This window comes from Pezoporus occidentalis, unplaced genomic scaffold, assembly GCF_034315485.1.
Source record: "Pezoporus occidentalis ecotype Australia unplaced genomic scaffold, CSIRO_AGI_Poc_V1 ctg93, whole genome shotgun sequence".
Taxonomy (NCBI): domain Eukaryota; kingdom Metazoa; phylum Chordata; class Aves; order Psittaciformes; family Psittacidae; genus Pezoporus; species Pezoporus occidentalis.
In genome coordinates, this window is record NW_026916294.1 from 9,161,553 (window position 1) to 9,174,339 (window position 12,787).

The 12,787-nt window shown below is 54.2% G+C and overlaps 1 protein-coding gene across 1 annotated transcript in view; it reads right to left on the bottom strand.

Moving 5' to 3' along the window:
- Nucleotides 1-474: 474 nt before the first annotated feature.
- PTK7 (protein tyrosine kinase 7 (inactive)) overlaps nt 475-12,787 on the bottom strand; it is a 36,785-nt gene continuing 24,472 nt past the window's right edge. The window contains exons 5-20 of the mRNA XM_062605997.1: nt 12,146-12,293; nt 10,808-10,938; nt 10,285-10,551; nt 9,945-10,078; nt 9,418-9,553; nt 9,168-9,287; nt 8,867-9,016; nt 8,439-8,589; nt 7,958-8,085; nt 7,115-7,318; nt 3,027-3,182; nt 2,636-2,868; nt 2,002-2,082; nt 1,770-1,921; nt 1,515-1,693; nt 475-1,325 (exon numbers count right to left, since the gene is read on the bottom strand). Of these exons, the coding sequence (XP_062461981.1) occupies nt 1,165-1,325; nt 1,515-1,693; nt 1,770-1,921; nt 2,002-2,082; nt 2,636-2,868; nt 3,027-3,182; nt 7,115-7,318; nt 7,958-8,085; nt 8,439-8,589; nt 8,867-9,016; nt 9,168-9,287; nt 9,418-9,553; nt 9,945-10,078; nt 10,285-10,551; nt 10,808-10,938; nt 12,146-12,293 (2,531 nt within the window). The 3' untranslated portion in view covers nt 475-1,164. The remainder of the gene's footprint in view (nt 1,326-1,514; nt 1,694-1,769; nt 1,922-2,001; nt 2,083-2,635; nt 2,869-3,026; nt 3,183-7,114; nt 7,319-7,957; nt 8,086-8,438; nt 8,590-8,866; nt 9,017-9,167; nt 9,288-9,417; nt 9,554-9,944; nt 10,079-10,284; nt 10,552-10,807; nt 10,939-12,145; nt 12,294-12,787) is intronic.

A 12,787-nucleotide genomic window follows, 5' to 3' on the forward strand; every position in this document is an offset into this window, starting at 1 on the left:
CTGGTGTAGGGTTGAGTATCTCTGATGATGGAGAGCCCACAGCTTCTCTTGGCGGTGGGACCCGTTAGCTCCTCAGTCCCCTTGTGCAGGCTGCAGAGCTGTCCAAGACCACAGGGCAGGGGAAAGTCGCTATGGAAGCTTGGCTACATGAACTGAGGGGAGCCTCTCAGCATGTCCATAAGCACTTGCTTTCACGGAATCTGAGAGGGATATTTGCTCTTGAAACTCAAGTCCCTCTTGGAAAGCAACTCATGACTACCCAGAGAGATGAAAAGCACTGAGGCAAAGTGCTCCTTCTGGCCACAGCAGGCTAGGAAAGGCATCTCAGATCCAGCTGGGAAGGAGGCAAAAGGGTTAAACACAGGAGACGCATGCCTGAGGAATGGACCACAGCCCTTCCCAGGAACCACATGGAGGAAAACAGTCCAACAGCCATCTGACAGCAGCGTCTTACAAAGACCAAAGAAACACAACAAAACAAAAAAAAGCCTTCTTTATTGAGAGCAGCACATAAAAACCCAACAAAACCCAACCCTTCGTGTCTGTGGTACCCTCCGCTCAAGCAAACAAACTAACCCACTCTAGGCTGCATTCCAGTAACAGAAATACTATGGAAGGGAGGAGTCGGTGCTCTGGAAGAGGGAGAAAGGGGACGCTGCCCAGAGTCTTTGTACAAAAAAAGGCACAGGGTAATTGGGGAAGGTAGTGAGCTCCTTCATATGCCAGGCACTTCGTGTTCCTGCTGGCTGGCCTGTACCCACGGGGTGCAGGGGAGGCAGGGATGCCTGGATGAAGACACGGAGGGGCCAGGCCAGCAGGTATACAGGTGGTGAGCAGGGACGCAGAGCCTGGTGCTGGAGCCCAGCTCTCACCAGGTGAGGAGGAGCCGTGCTCCACCCACGCCAGAAGCCCAAGGGCACTGGGCTGGGACGGCGGAGAGCAAGAGGCAGCAAGGGCTGTCTTTTGGGACCAGTGGAGGAGAGGGGTGGCGGGATGGGGGTACACTGGCTTGTGCTTTGAGTCCAGCAGCTGCTGGTGCCGAGCTGTTCACTGGCGCATAGGGGTCAGGCTCAGCGAGGGGCCGCAGGGGTGCAAGGGGCTCCCCAGGCACCTACAGACGCCCGTCCACCCCACCGCATCCTTCCCCAGCGAGGGCCGGGATGCTCAGGCTTTGCTGTCAGCTGGGCTGTCCCCCAGGGCAGTGGCAAGCTCGCTGAAGGAGGGTCGGTCCTTCGGGCTGGGGGCCCAGCAGCGCTGCATCAGCTTGGCGAGGCGGGAAGGGCAGCCCTCGGGGTGCAGGAGCTTCGTCTTTCCTGACTGCAGACCTGGCAAAGCAAAGTCGGAAGGGCGGTTGGGAAGAGGCATGATCGTCTCCACAGCATGGAAGGAGGGCAGCATCTCTCTACAGGGGCTGGAACAGCTTCCCCAGCCAGACCAGCACCATGTCAAGCGAGGGGACATCACACCCTACAATAGGCTGCAATGCCAGGGACAGCACAAGGTACTCCACATACCTGCTAGGACCTCATCATCTGCCAGTGGGGCGTAGGGCATCTCGCCATGCATGAAGACCTCCCACATGAGCACCCCAAAGGACCACACATCTGACTTGGTGGAGAACTCATCTTCCAGCACAGCTTCAGGGGGCATCCAGCGCAGTGGAATCCAGGCCTGGCGGAAGTGGTAGTACTCGCTGTGGGCAGAACAGGCAGGCAATGAGACTGGTGCCATCCCACTCCTCCCATTCCCCTGCCAGGCTCCCAGCTGACCTGTTGTACACATCCTTGCTGAGGCTCAGGGATGAGACCTTGACCTGCCGCTGGGCACTGACCAGGCAGTTCCTGGCTGCCAAGTCCCGGTGCACAAACCTGCTGTTGGAGAGATGCTCCATGCCCAGGGCTACCTGTGTGCAGAGAGACACCTGACCCCAGAGAGACATGAGCGCTGGCTGCCCTCCTCAGGCTCCCCAGCCCCACAATGCTTCCAGAACTGCACTATCACCTTATGTTTGGTGGTGAGGGGCTGTGGCTTCAGAGACTCATCTTTGCTCTTGGAGATCCTCAGGAACTGCTTCAGGTCCCCCTAGGAGACAGACAGAAACTCAGAGGCAGCACCTCTCCCTTCTGCCAGCCACATCTGTCCCTGCAACGGCTGGATGTGACAGGCCCACTGATGCTTATCTCCTGGGCCATGGTCCCTGCCAGTCCTCCTGGTACCGACCCTGTAGGGCAAGCCTTCTGGATCTCAACTGGCTAAGATCAAGACAAGCAGGCCTAATGTTTCCAGGTATTTCATGCCCCAAATTGACTATTCTCCCATGAGCTCCAGGTTCCCCATGGCAGCGCTGAGCATTCTGCAGCATGGAGTCCCACAGCTTAATTTATTCAGCCAAGTCTTGGGCATAAATCAGAGATTAGGAGGATGTGCAAGGGAACAAAGTCACCTCCAGAACTTGCAGGAGACACCCATACCCCTTGAGAGTCCTCCACACAACAGTAAGCTCAGTTGTGTCTCCCTACACCTCACTTGCCCTGTGCTGCCAGCCTGGACCATGTCACACTTGCAAGCCCCTTGCCCATTCACGCTTGTCCACCCCTCCTCCTCCTCAGTGCAGCACTGCTGGTAGGGGCCTTACCAAGTCCACATACTCCAGCACCATGTAGTGTGGCTCTGCCTCACGGCACAGCCCCAGCAGCCGCACCACGTTGGAGTGGTTCAGCTTCCCAAACATCTCTGCCTCTCGCCGGAAGTCCAGCTGCAGCTGCTCATCCCTTGTCTGCAGGCTCTTGACCAGCACCAGCGCTTCACCCTCGCCATCCTCAGCACCTTTCGCCTTGGCCAGGAACACTTCACCAAACTCCCCCCTGCCTGGAAGTGCAAAGCAGCACACGGGAAGGCGGCATGCGTTAGGACAGCATATGTGCGGCTTGCAGGGCCCCCAGTACCTCAGCACATCCAGTTTTATGCCTAGGACATGCTGGGGTTTCCTGCTGGAGCGGGGTCAGGACCAGAGTGGCCCAGCATACCCAGGGTTGTGATTGTCTGCAGGTTGGAACGCAGAAAGTGCATCTTGTCAGCAGCACTGTGCCGCTTGCTGGCCCCAGAGCTGCTGCCTAGGTTGGTCAAGGCCACTTCTTCCTGGATCTCTGCTGTCATCTGCCCATTCTGCAGCAAAGCACCACCTGCAAGCAAAGCACAAATGGCTTCAGCATCCTGCCAGGCTGTACAGAGAATGTCAAGCTGAGGATCAGCCCCTTCTGAGGCTGAGACTCCAAGCAACCACAGCTGACTCCAAGTACCCCAGCCTGATGTCTAGCCCCAGGCAACAGCGTGGCCTCTACACAGTTGTTCCCTCAGGTCTGGCCCCATCTCTGGCAGCCCTGCAGCCACCCCTGAAATCAGATGCTGAGCAATGGCTTTGGTCCCAGAGTGAACCAGCCCCATCTGGCCTTGTCCATCCCATGGCACTCAGTCATCCCAAAGGGGCGGCTGCATCCAAACTACCATTGACAAAACTCTGCAGAACAGCAGCAGGAGACTGGGTGTGTGAGGCAGAGACAGAGCAAAGAGGACACTGCTCACTGTAGCCACAGTTTCTTGATGCCCAAGAGACTCCCAAATTGATCTGGCATTGACTGCTGCAGCCTGACCCCTTCTCCTTGCTCACTTCCCAGCATGCTAGCAATGCTCATGGCCTTGATAATCTTGAGCCTGTCAAACCAGATCAGCCTGGAGTTTCCCTTACTGCCTGGCTTAGAGCAGTGCTAGGAAGCAGCATCCTTGCAATCAACCCCTGCAAGCTTTCTGCTCAGCAACAAACTAGAAATTTTCCTGGCACAAACAAAAGCCAGTAAACAGGACAAAACATTGTTACCTTAAGAAAGTAGAGAACCCTGCAGTGCACAGGCAGCTTGTAGGGGAAAGACTGTATAGATAACTGTAGAGATAGCAAACCTTGATTTTGAATGCATTTACTGCTTGTATCAGACTTTGCACCAGGAAGAAGTACTTTCTGTAAGGCAGGAGTGTGAATGTAAAGCAAGGCACAGCACCAAGCCCAGGTGCCTGACACACGTGCAGCATCACCCTGCATTACTGCGCACACTCCATTTCAGCTAGTCCAGGGTGAGCATGAAGAAAACCCCTGCCATGCAAAAGGATTTAATCACAAATTAAGTGTTGACTCAGCATGAGGTAACTCCAACAGGAATCTCACTCCCTGTAATTTCCATCAAGGGGTATTGTACAGCAGCGTGCGTACATGCACACTTACAATGCATGCATACAGGAGAGGTACCAGCCCACAATGACAGGGGCTTTGGCTTTGTCACAGGTAGGCTTGGAGCTGTGAAGACTGAGATAATGTTGACCGAAGGAAGAACCATGGCTACTGAGAGCTGTACACACGCTCTCACACGCTGGAATAACATTTGCAGAAGACCATAGTGAAAAAACACCATCTATCCTATAAATCAAAGCTCGACACTACTTATGCCCTCCCTGGTTTTATGCTAATTATTAGCACGACTGTTTGACCCTGTGCTGTCTGCACTCATGACTGATAGCGTCTCAAGACCACAGCTTGAAGCCAAGACGATAATACAAGAGAACTGCTGCAACTGTGCCAAGAAAACACAAGAGGCTGCAGAGTGAGCGTGCTGCCACTGAGAGACAGCACCAGCGAGCAGCAACAACAGACACTTCCAAGAACAAACATCCCTGTGTTTCACGGAGGCTTGACAAGATAGTTGATAACAAAGGGACTGCAAAAATGACCAGGAAGGTTAGGCTGCGGGATACACGAATTAGAGGCGAACCAAGAGTAGAGGAGCTGCCTGCTTTGCCCACCTGACTGCAACGTCTTAGCATCTTCTGGAGAAAGAGACATAGCCATGCTACCCTGGAGAAATTAGCATGGGCCAACAGAGAAATCAAACTCTCCCATCAGTCCCCACAGCCCTGAATCTCCCCAAATGCCATGTCTGTATTCATCCCCAAAAAGCAAATCAGTCAGAGGGATGCCGAGAGCAAATACCCTTGTTACAATGAACGCGGCACACCAAGGACGTGACCTTGGAAGATGATTGACTTGTAAGGAGTGCATTGATCCATAGGAAATCCATAGGAATGATCCACTGCAAATCCATAGGAAGGTCAAATCTGTCTGGATCCTCAGGAAAAGTCAGGTGGTGAGATACTTCAGGTCACCCAGCTAAAGAGGGATCAACATCAAAAGGAGGAAAAGAGACACATCTTTGAAGACCACGGTGAAGGAGGTGACTCCACTGGAGCTGACAGCAAACAAATCACTTCTCCAGAGAGGTTATGGAAGTACCAAAAAGGAGTGTAGACATCTGGGCAGCTGGGGCTGCTTGTAGCAGTGAGGATGCATCTCTCTGACAACTAAACTGTTTCCAAATGAAGGGAATAAGAAGAGGCAAACTCTGGCAGAATAAAAAGGAAAACATAATAGACCAAAATAAAAATCTGAAACGACCTCAAAAGAGATTAAAACAAATCCTTTCACAAGAAGAGGATGCTGGCCAGAGCCTGTTGGCACAAGCGAGCTGCCAACCTGTCCAACAGGAAGAGCTCACAGTGGTGACAGCAGCAGAGCACAAAGCTGAAGAGATGCTCCTGCATCCCTGCTCTCAGGAGGTTCCCCACAGTCAGATCTTTGGCTCTGTTCAAAGCACCAATAAAGGAGAAATAACACAGGAGACAAATGCAGCAGTGATGTTTTGCCAGGACCTCAAAGCAATGCCCCCCACAATCAGGATGTGTCTGTGTGCTGGAGAACTGGAGGGAGAAGCACAGCATCTGCATATACAGACATCTCCCACCATCCCCTGAATCATAGGGGGAGATCCAGGGAATTATAATGGCAGCAAACTCAACTGCACCCCATCACTTCTAAGTCCTCACTGGTATCAGCGGTGCAAGGACAACAACGATGTCAGGAGAAAGAGCTGAAACAGCTTTTGGAAATGAAAATGATGCCCCAGAGATCTCCTGGGTTCACTGGAGGAGTCACGCAGCTCATGCACAATGGGGACCCAGTTTAACCTCTCTGCAGGGTCTCATGGAAACAGCTGTTAAAAAGCAGCTCAGCTGCCACAGGACAGGAGGGAACATCCTCCAATGGACACACGGAAGGCAGGAGCCAGGGTAGTACAATATGTGCCAACATGGAAGGAGTGCCGCTGCCAGCTGTTTGCCAAAGCCGCCAACTTAGCCAGTGCAAAAGTACAGGCCAGCTGCGGCCAGCTGCAGAGGGATGCTGAGCACTTGGAGATGCAGCCAGAGATACAACATGAGGCCTGTGGAAAGCAACCCTGATGTCCCACTGACACTGGGGGCTCAGCCCTGAGCTGCCCGCTTGCTTTTTCCACAAAGAGCTCTGTGGACAGGGAACTGAAGCCAGTGGCACAGCTGGGAACAGGACACAGCACAGCTGGATGCATTAAATCCTGCCTGGGGCTCCCTGTTTCTGAAAGGCGACAGCGCAACCAGAAAAGGCACTTGCAAGAACAATCAGACATAGAAAAAAGCTGTGTGCTCCAGTGCAGAGCTAATAGGTGACAAGCTTGAAAAGCAGGAATATAATATTTAGATAACCTCTTATGCTCCAGAAGTTCTTGTTGGATAATGGTGTAAATGCTCAAAGCTTATATGGGCTTCAGAGATAACAGCGTGAGTTCCCAGCAGAATCCAGGGCTGTTCAGTGAAATCTTCCCTCCAGCACCACAGCTGCTGAAGCATGATCTGAACAGGCCAGCAGGGTACCACTATTTTATTACACTGCTATAGGGATACTCTCCTCCCCTCGGCAAAGGGTGTATGTGATGCCAAGTAAGGTTGCTGGAAAGCAGGAGCAATACATAACTCAGCAGACAGAGATGACCATGACGTGGGGCTGGGATGGAGGTTTCACACCAACTTGCCCATTTCTCACCTGGCAGCAGGTCTCTGTCACCAGCCATAGCCAAAACCAAGAGCAAGAGACTCTAAGGGTAAGGAAGAGTTTCCTTTTCCCCTGGCAGTTCTCTGCCCCTCAGCCCCTCGAGCCCAGGGGCTGGCAGTGAAGTCCCCACCCTTGGGATGCGAGCCTCACCATTCAGACACTCCATTTCAGGCTCCTCGCCCTCTGGGTGCTTCTTCAGCCTCTTGGCTTTTCTTCGCTTCTTACAGTAGAACATCAGCCCCAGCACAATAATGATGTAGGCAACAGCTGCCCCCACTGAAAGCCCAATGGTCTGGATCATCTTGTAGGGTGTGTGGCTGCCAGGTCCCTCATCCTCTTCTGCTGCCGGTTTGTCTGTGGGGCAGAGAGAACCAATCCCATGAGGATGCAGAGGATTTCCCAAATCCTGCACAGGAATGTGCTGGAGGAATGAGAAAAGCCCCCTCTGCTGCTGTGGCTACCTCCTCCTCCAGACTACACTTCATCCTGACAGGGGTGTTGCCTTGACACTCTAGCAGGCATGACCTGGCCTGCAGCACCCACTGGTGGAACAAGAATCCCAGACTGGTTTGGGTTGGAAGGACCCTTAAAGCTCATTCAGTTCCAACCCCTGCCATGGGCAAGGACACCTTCCACTAGACCAGGCTGCTCCAAGCCCCATCAACCTGGCTTTGAACACTGCCAGGGATGGGGCAGCCACAGCTTCTCTGGGCACCCTGTGCCAAGGCCTCACCACCCTCACAGGGAAGAATTTCTTCCTAATGCCTCATCTCAATCTCCCCTCTGTCAGGTTAAAGCCATTCCCCCTTGTCCTGTCCCTACAGGCCCTTGTCAAAAGTCCCTCTCCAGATTTCTCGTAGGTCCCCTTTAAGTATTGGAAGACTGTTACAAGGCCTCCCCAGAGCCTTCTCTCCTGTCAGAGAGAAGCATCAGCGAAAACCAGGGCCTAAAGCTGCCGTGGAGGCAATGTCCTGACGCAGGGGACCCCCTTACCTACAACATAGAGGAAGGCCTCACGGTGCTTGATGTTGCAGCTATTGCCAGCGATACAGGTGTATTTCCCCGAGTCCTCAGTGGTGACATCGTAAATCACAAGGGAGCCATTGGGCATTATCTGAATCCTGCCAAACACACAGAGCCCTTTGCAAGCCCCAGAGGGCAGAGGCAGGCTTGGGGCACCTGCAGCTTCAGCTCCCCAGGTGCCTCAGCCCCATGTCCCCAGTGCAACCATCCTGAATCTCAGGCTGTGCAATGCTCATGAAGAAATGGTTGCAGCTCAACTGTAGCCCAGCAGGCTGCAGAAAGGGTAACCCTTGGAAGGCCAGGAGACTCCAGGCTCTGGGACATAGAGACAGCTGACTGCGAGTCCCCCCAGGATGGGAACCCAAGACCCCACCATCAGCACCTGCACACTGGGTAAGCATGGGAAGCGCCCTGCTGCAACATGTTTCTGTTTGGAATGGAGGCTGTGTACCTGGGCAGGAGCTTGCCAGGATCCAGAATCTTGTCCTTCCCTTTCCACTGGATGTGCGGCACAGGGTCCCCCTCTGCCTGGCACTGGAACATGGCTGTGTGCCCCTGGTAGACTGTCGTGGGCTCTGGCTCTAGCTTGAAGGTGACGTAAACTGAAGGCAGAGAGGTGGACACGAATGCTGTCAGCTCCTGGGAATGTTGCTGACCCCCCGCAAGGGAGTGGGGCCAGCACTGACACAGGGACACATGCCTTCTGGAGCTGTATGCAAAGCATTGACAAACCAGACACTCAAGTGCCACGGGGCAGAGCTTGGGGTCAGGCCAGACATTTCTCTCTCTGCAGGGACATGCCAGCTGGGTGCCACTCAGGCAAATCCACTGCAAGGCCAGCATAGCAAGTAACCCACCTGCCTACCATTGAGCTCTCACCTGCTACCACAAGCTGCACGGTGGCACGGATCTCGCCCTGTGGGCTGTTGGAAGCGATGCACGTGTAGTTTCCCGAGTCACTCCTGCTCACCTTGTGGAAGGACAAGATGCCAGCATTGTGGCTGACGTGGGATGGCAGGCTGCTCCCATCTGCAGGGCATGAGAAGAGGGATGCAGCAGTCGTGCATGAAGCACCAGGCAGCCGTAGGATCGCTTCTTCACCCATATTAGAGATGGGCCAGTGCAAAGTTCCTGGGTCCCCAGGTCAGGAACAAACAGATCGCATCCAGGTCCCCCTTACCTGTTTTAGTCCACTGGATGGTGGGTTTTTCCCGGCCAGTGGCTGAGCAGGACACTGTAACCTCCTTATCAAACTCCATGCACTGCAGCGGCTGGGGCGGTGGGGTGAACTTCAGCTTCTCTGCAAGAGACAGGAGTGCTGTTAACCCCTGCAGCTGCAGAAGGCATCTGAGGTGGAGGCATCACGACTGCACCCTGACAGACAAAAGAGCTGCCCACAAAGGGAGGAGGTGGAGTGCTCATCAGCCTACCCAGCACGTGCACCCGTGCATATCCCTCGATGCTGCCTGCTGGCGTGCTGCTCACACACTTGTACATGGTCCCGTCATACACCTCCACGTTGTTGATGCGCAGTGTCCCATTCTCAGAGATCTCAAACCGTGAGTCCTGCACAGAGGGAAGGAAGGAGCAGTGTAGAAATGTCACCAGCCCTGGGCTTGGACCTTGCTTGTGGAAGCTGACCCTCCATGTGCCCACACCATGCCTCAGACAGACACAGCTCTGCTGAGACTCACACTGAGAACTGAAACAAGCTACAGTGACATCTCTGTTGCCAGTGCCTCAAAAGCACAGGGTCAGTCACCAATCAAGTGGCTAGAGACAGCCAGTTGTGCACCCATACATTAATATGATTGAGATGGTGCCCAGAACATGGCCACAGAGGGGGTGAAAAAGATGCTGAGCCTAGGAGCAAGGCAAAAACAGCAGCAGGGGAAGGAGCTGAGCAGGTGCCCAGGAGAAGTGCCCATGAGTGGCAGGGGCTTGCCCATGGCCTCACCTCAGAGATGGAGACGCCATTGCGGTACCAGGTGACTGTGGGTTTCAGGGAGGCCTTGCTGAGGCAGTGCAGGTATCCTGGCTTGCTCTCCTCCAGCTGGCTGTCCTTGGGCATCTCCACCCACTTGGGTACCGCTGGGCAGAGAGGAGGGGTTATGCAAGTCACTCACACCACCCCTCCTGCTAGCACCAGCACAGACCAGATAGGCAGTCGCTGCCAGCCACAGGGCTCCACAGCCCAGCCATGAGAGAGATGCCTCTCTGTATCAATGACATGACATCCCACCCCAGCTCATCCCAAACCATTCTCTGCTCCCAGCCCTGCTTGGAAAGCTGCGTACTAGCCACAGTGATGCTCAGCTCCTGTTTCTTCTCTCCAGCCTTGTTGGCAGCATGGCACGTATAGGTCCCTGCATCCATCTCAGTGATACTGGTGAAAACAAGCTGCTCTGCTTCTTGGTGCACCCTGCCAGTGGTGGGAACCCGTTCGTGGTTCCTCTCCCACCAGACCTGCGGTGTGGGTATCCCTCGTGGGGCTGTGCAGGCCACACGGTGCCCCTGGTTCGCTGTCAACACCTTTGGGGAGAAGGGTGCCATTTCGTCGATCTCTGAGAGGAGCAAGAGAGAGCAGGGCTCAAAACAGGTCAGAAATGCAGTGTAACCAATTCACCAGCATCATCACTGGAACCACCAGCCGAGGGAGAGAGCACACAAGCTCTCATCCATGCAGCAAGGAGGAGTCACTTCACAGATAAACCAAGCAATTCTCCGTGCACTGATCCACTGCTATATTGTCACATAGCTCGAGTGACACTGCAGCTCTGGAACCCACTGCCCGCCCTGCCAGCAGCCCCAGGACCTCACCTGCTAGCCGCAGAGTTGCCTTCAGCACAAGAGCCTTTCCCCTCTGCCCGTGGCCAACGCACTTATACACACCGGTGCTGCGAGCTCTCACTTGGGTGATCAGCAGGGAGCCGTTGGCGAACACAGTGGTCCTGGGCACATGGGGAGAGGCAGGAGTCAGCGGGCATCTCTGCAGGGCATGAGCCAGAGCCACAGCCCTGTGGTGCCTTACATTAGCCCATGAAACCAAGAGGAAGACTTTGTGTCAAGTTAAAGCTTCCCAGTGTATGAGGGGCAGCATGCAAACATGGAGATGGTGGGACATATGCTTCATGGAGGAAATGAGCCAACAGAAGTCTATTTCTTGGAAATTCATAGAATCATTTATATTGGAAAATACCTTTAAGGTCACTGAGTCCAACTGTTAACCAAGCATTGCCAAACCCACCACTAAACCATGTCCCTAAGTGACACATCTTTGAAACGCCTCCAGGGACAGTGATTCCACCGCTTCCCTGGGCAGACTGTTCCAACGCTTGAAAATCCTTTTGAGGAAGAAATTTTTCCTGCTATCCAGTCTAAACTTCCCCTGGCACAACACGAGGCTGTTTGCTCTCAGAAGAGCTTGCTCTCACCAAAAATTCCTCAAGTTTGGTGGGTGCATCACCAAAACGCACAGCAACGAACACTGGGACAGCCAGGAAAGGGAGCAGGGGGCACAAGGTGGCGCCTGGGAGCTGCCAGGCCACTGGGCATCTGGTGCCTGGACAGCAGCGCTTGCTGTCTGGCTGAAACATCCCACCTCCAGGATCACCATCCCCCGGGTCTGGGAGATGTCCCCAGCTCTGAGGATTACCCCACACATAGGTGTCTGGAGCTCAGAAACAGTGCTGGCACTGGGGATCACCATGCACGTGTATCTGGAGGTACAAGCCAGCCATAGGCTCAGTGATCACTGGGGATAACCACCTGTGGACATCTGGCTCTGGGACATGCCCCTGACTCTGGGAATTGCCCTGAATGGGTGTCTCAGGCTTAAGCTGTCTCTGGCTCCATTAAATTGCCACACATGGACATTTGGGACTAGGAGACATCCCCAACTCTGGGGATCACCATATGTGGACATCTAGGACTGACAGCCCCACAGACCCCTTGGAGGACAAACTGCTTGCTGAGTCTTATGCTGACAAAGGCCATGCACAAGTGCCATGGCCCTGCTAAGAAGCAGATCCCAATGGCCAGCCTGATGTTGAATGCTCGCCCTCAGGTACAGCCAGGGTTTGGCAGTTCTCTGTTGCTTGTGGAACACGGTGGCCCCCCTCCTCCCAGCCCTGCCCACATCACCGCAGTCCCTGTTACTTGGATCTATTGGTGATGGGGCTGTCTTCAAAGAGCCACTCCTGCGTAGGGGGGGGCACAGCTGCAAACTGGCAGTCAAACATGGCCTCTTCGTTCTTGGTCACAATGAGATCCTGCGGGACGATCACCGCCTGCGGAAAGCTCTCATCTGCAATGGCAGAGACCACAGGAAGGTGAGAAGAGCAGAAGTGCCTATGGTGTCCCTCACCAGAGCTCTCAAAAAAGAGCTGGGAGCACACTGTGAGCCCCGTGGAGGCAGATGTGCCAGCACGGCTGTAGTTATGCAGCCAGAGCCCAGGACTGCATATGGCAGCTGCTCTGGAGAAAGCCCCTTCCACTGCCAGCAAGGCCCTGAGCACCCCGGGCTCCTCACAAACGCATCAAACCTGCTGCTGGACTGAAAATTCCCTTGTTCAATTCCAAATACCCCTCTAAACTCAACATCTCCTGCCCTCCCAGGGTCTTGCCTCCAAAGGCCAATAGGGAATCTCACCCATGTGGCACCATGGTAATACCAGTACTGGCCTAACCAGCAGCACCTACAGCCTCCAGGGTCCAAACCCTGTTGATGGGAGGAGAACCACTGTGCTCTAGTACCGGAGACAACAGCACAGACCTGCTCCAGAAAAGGGCAAATTAACA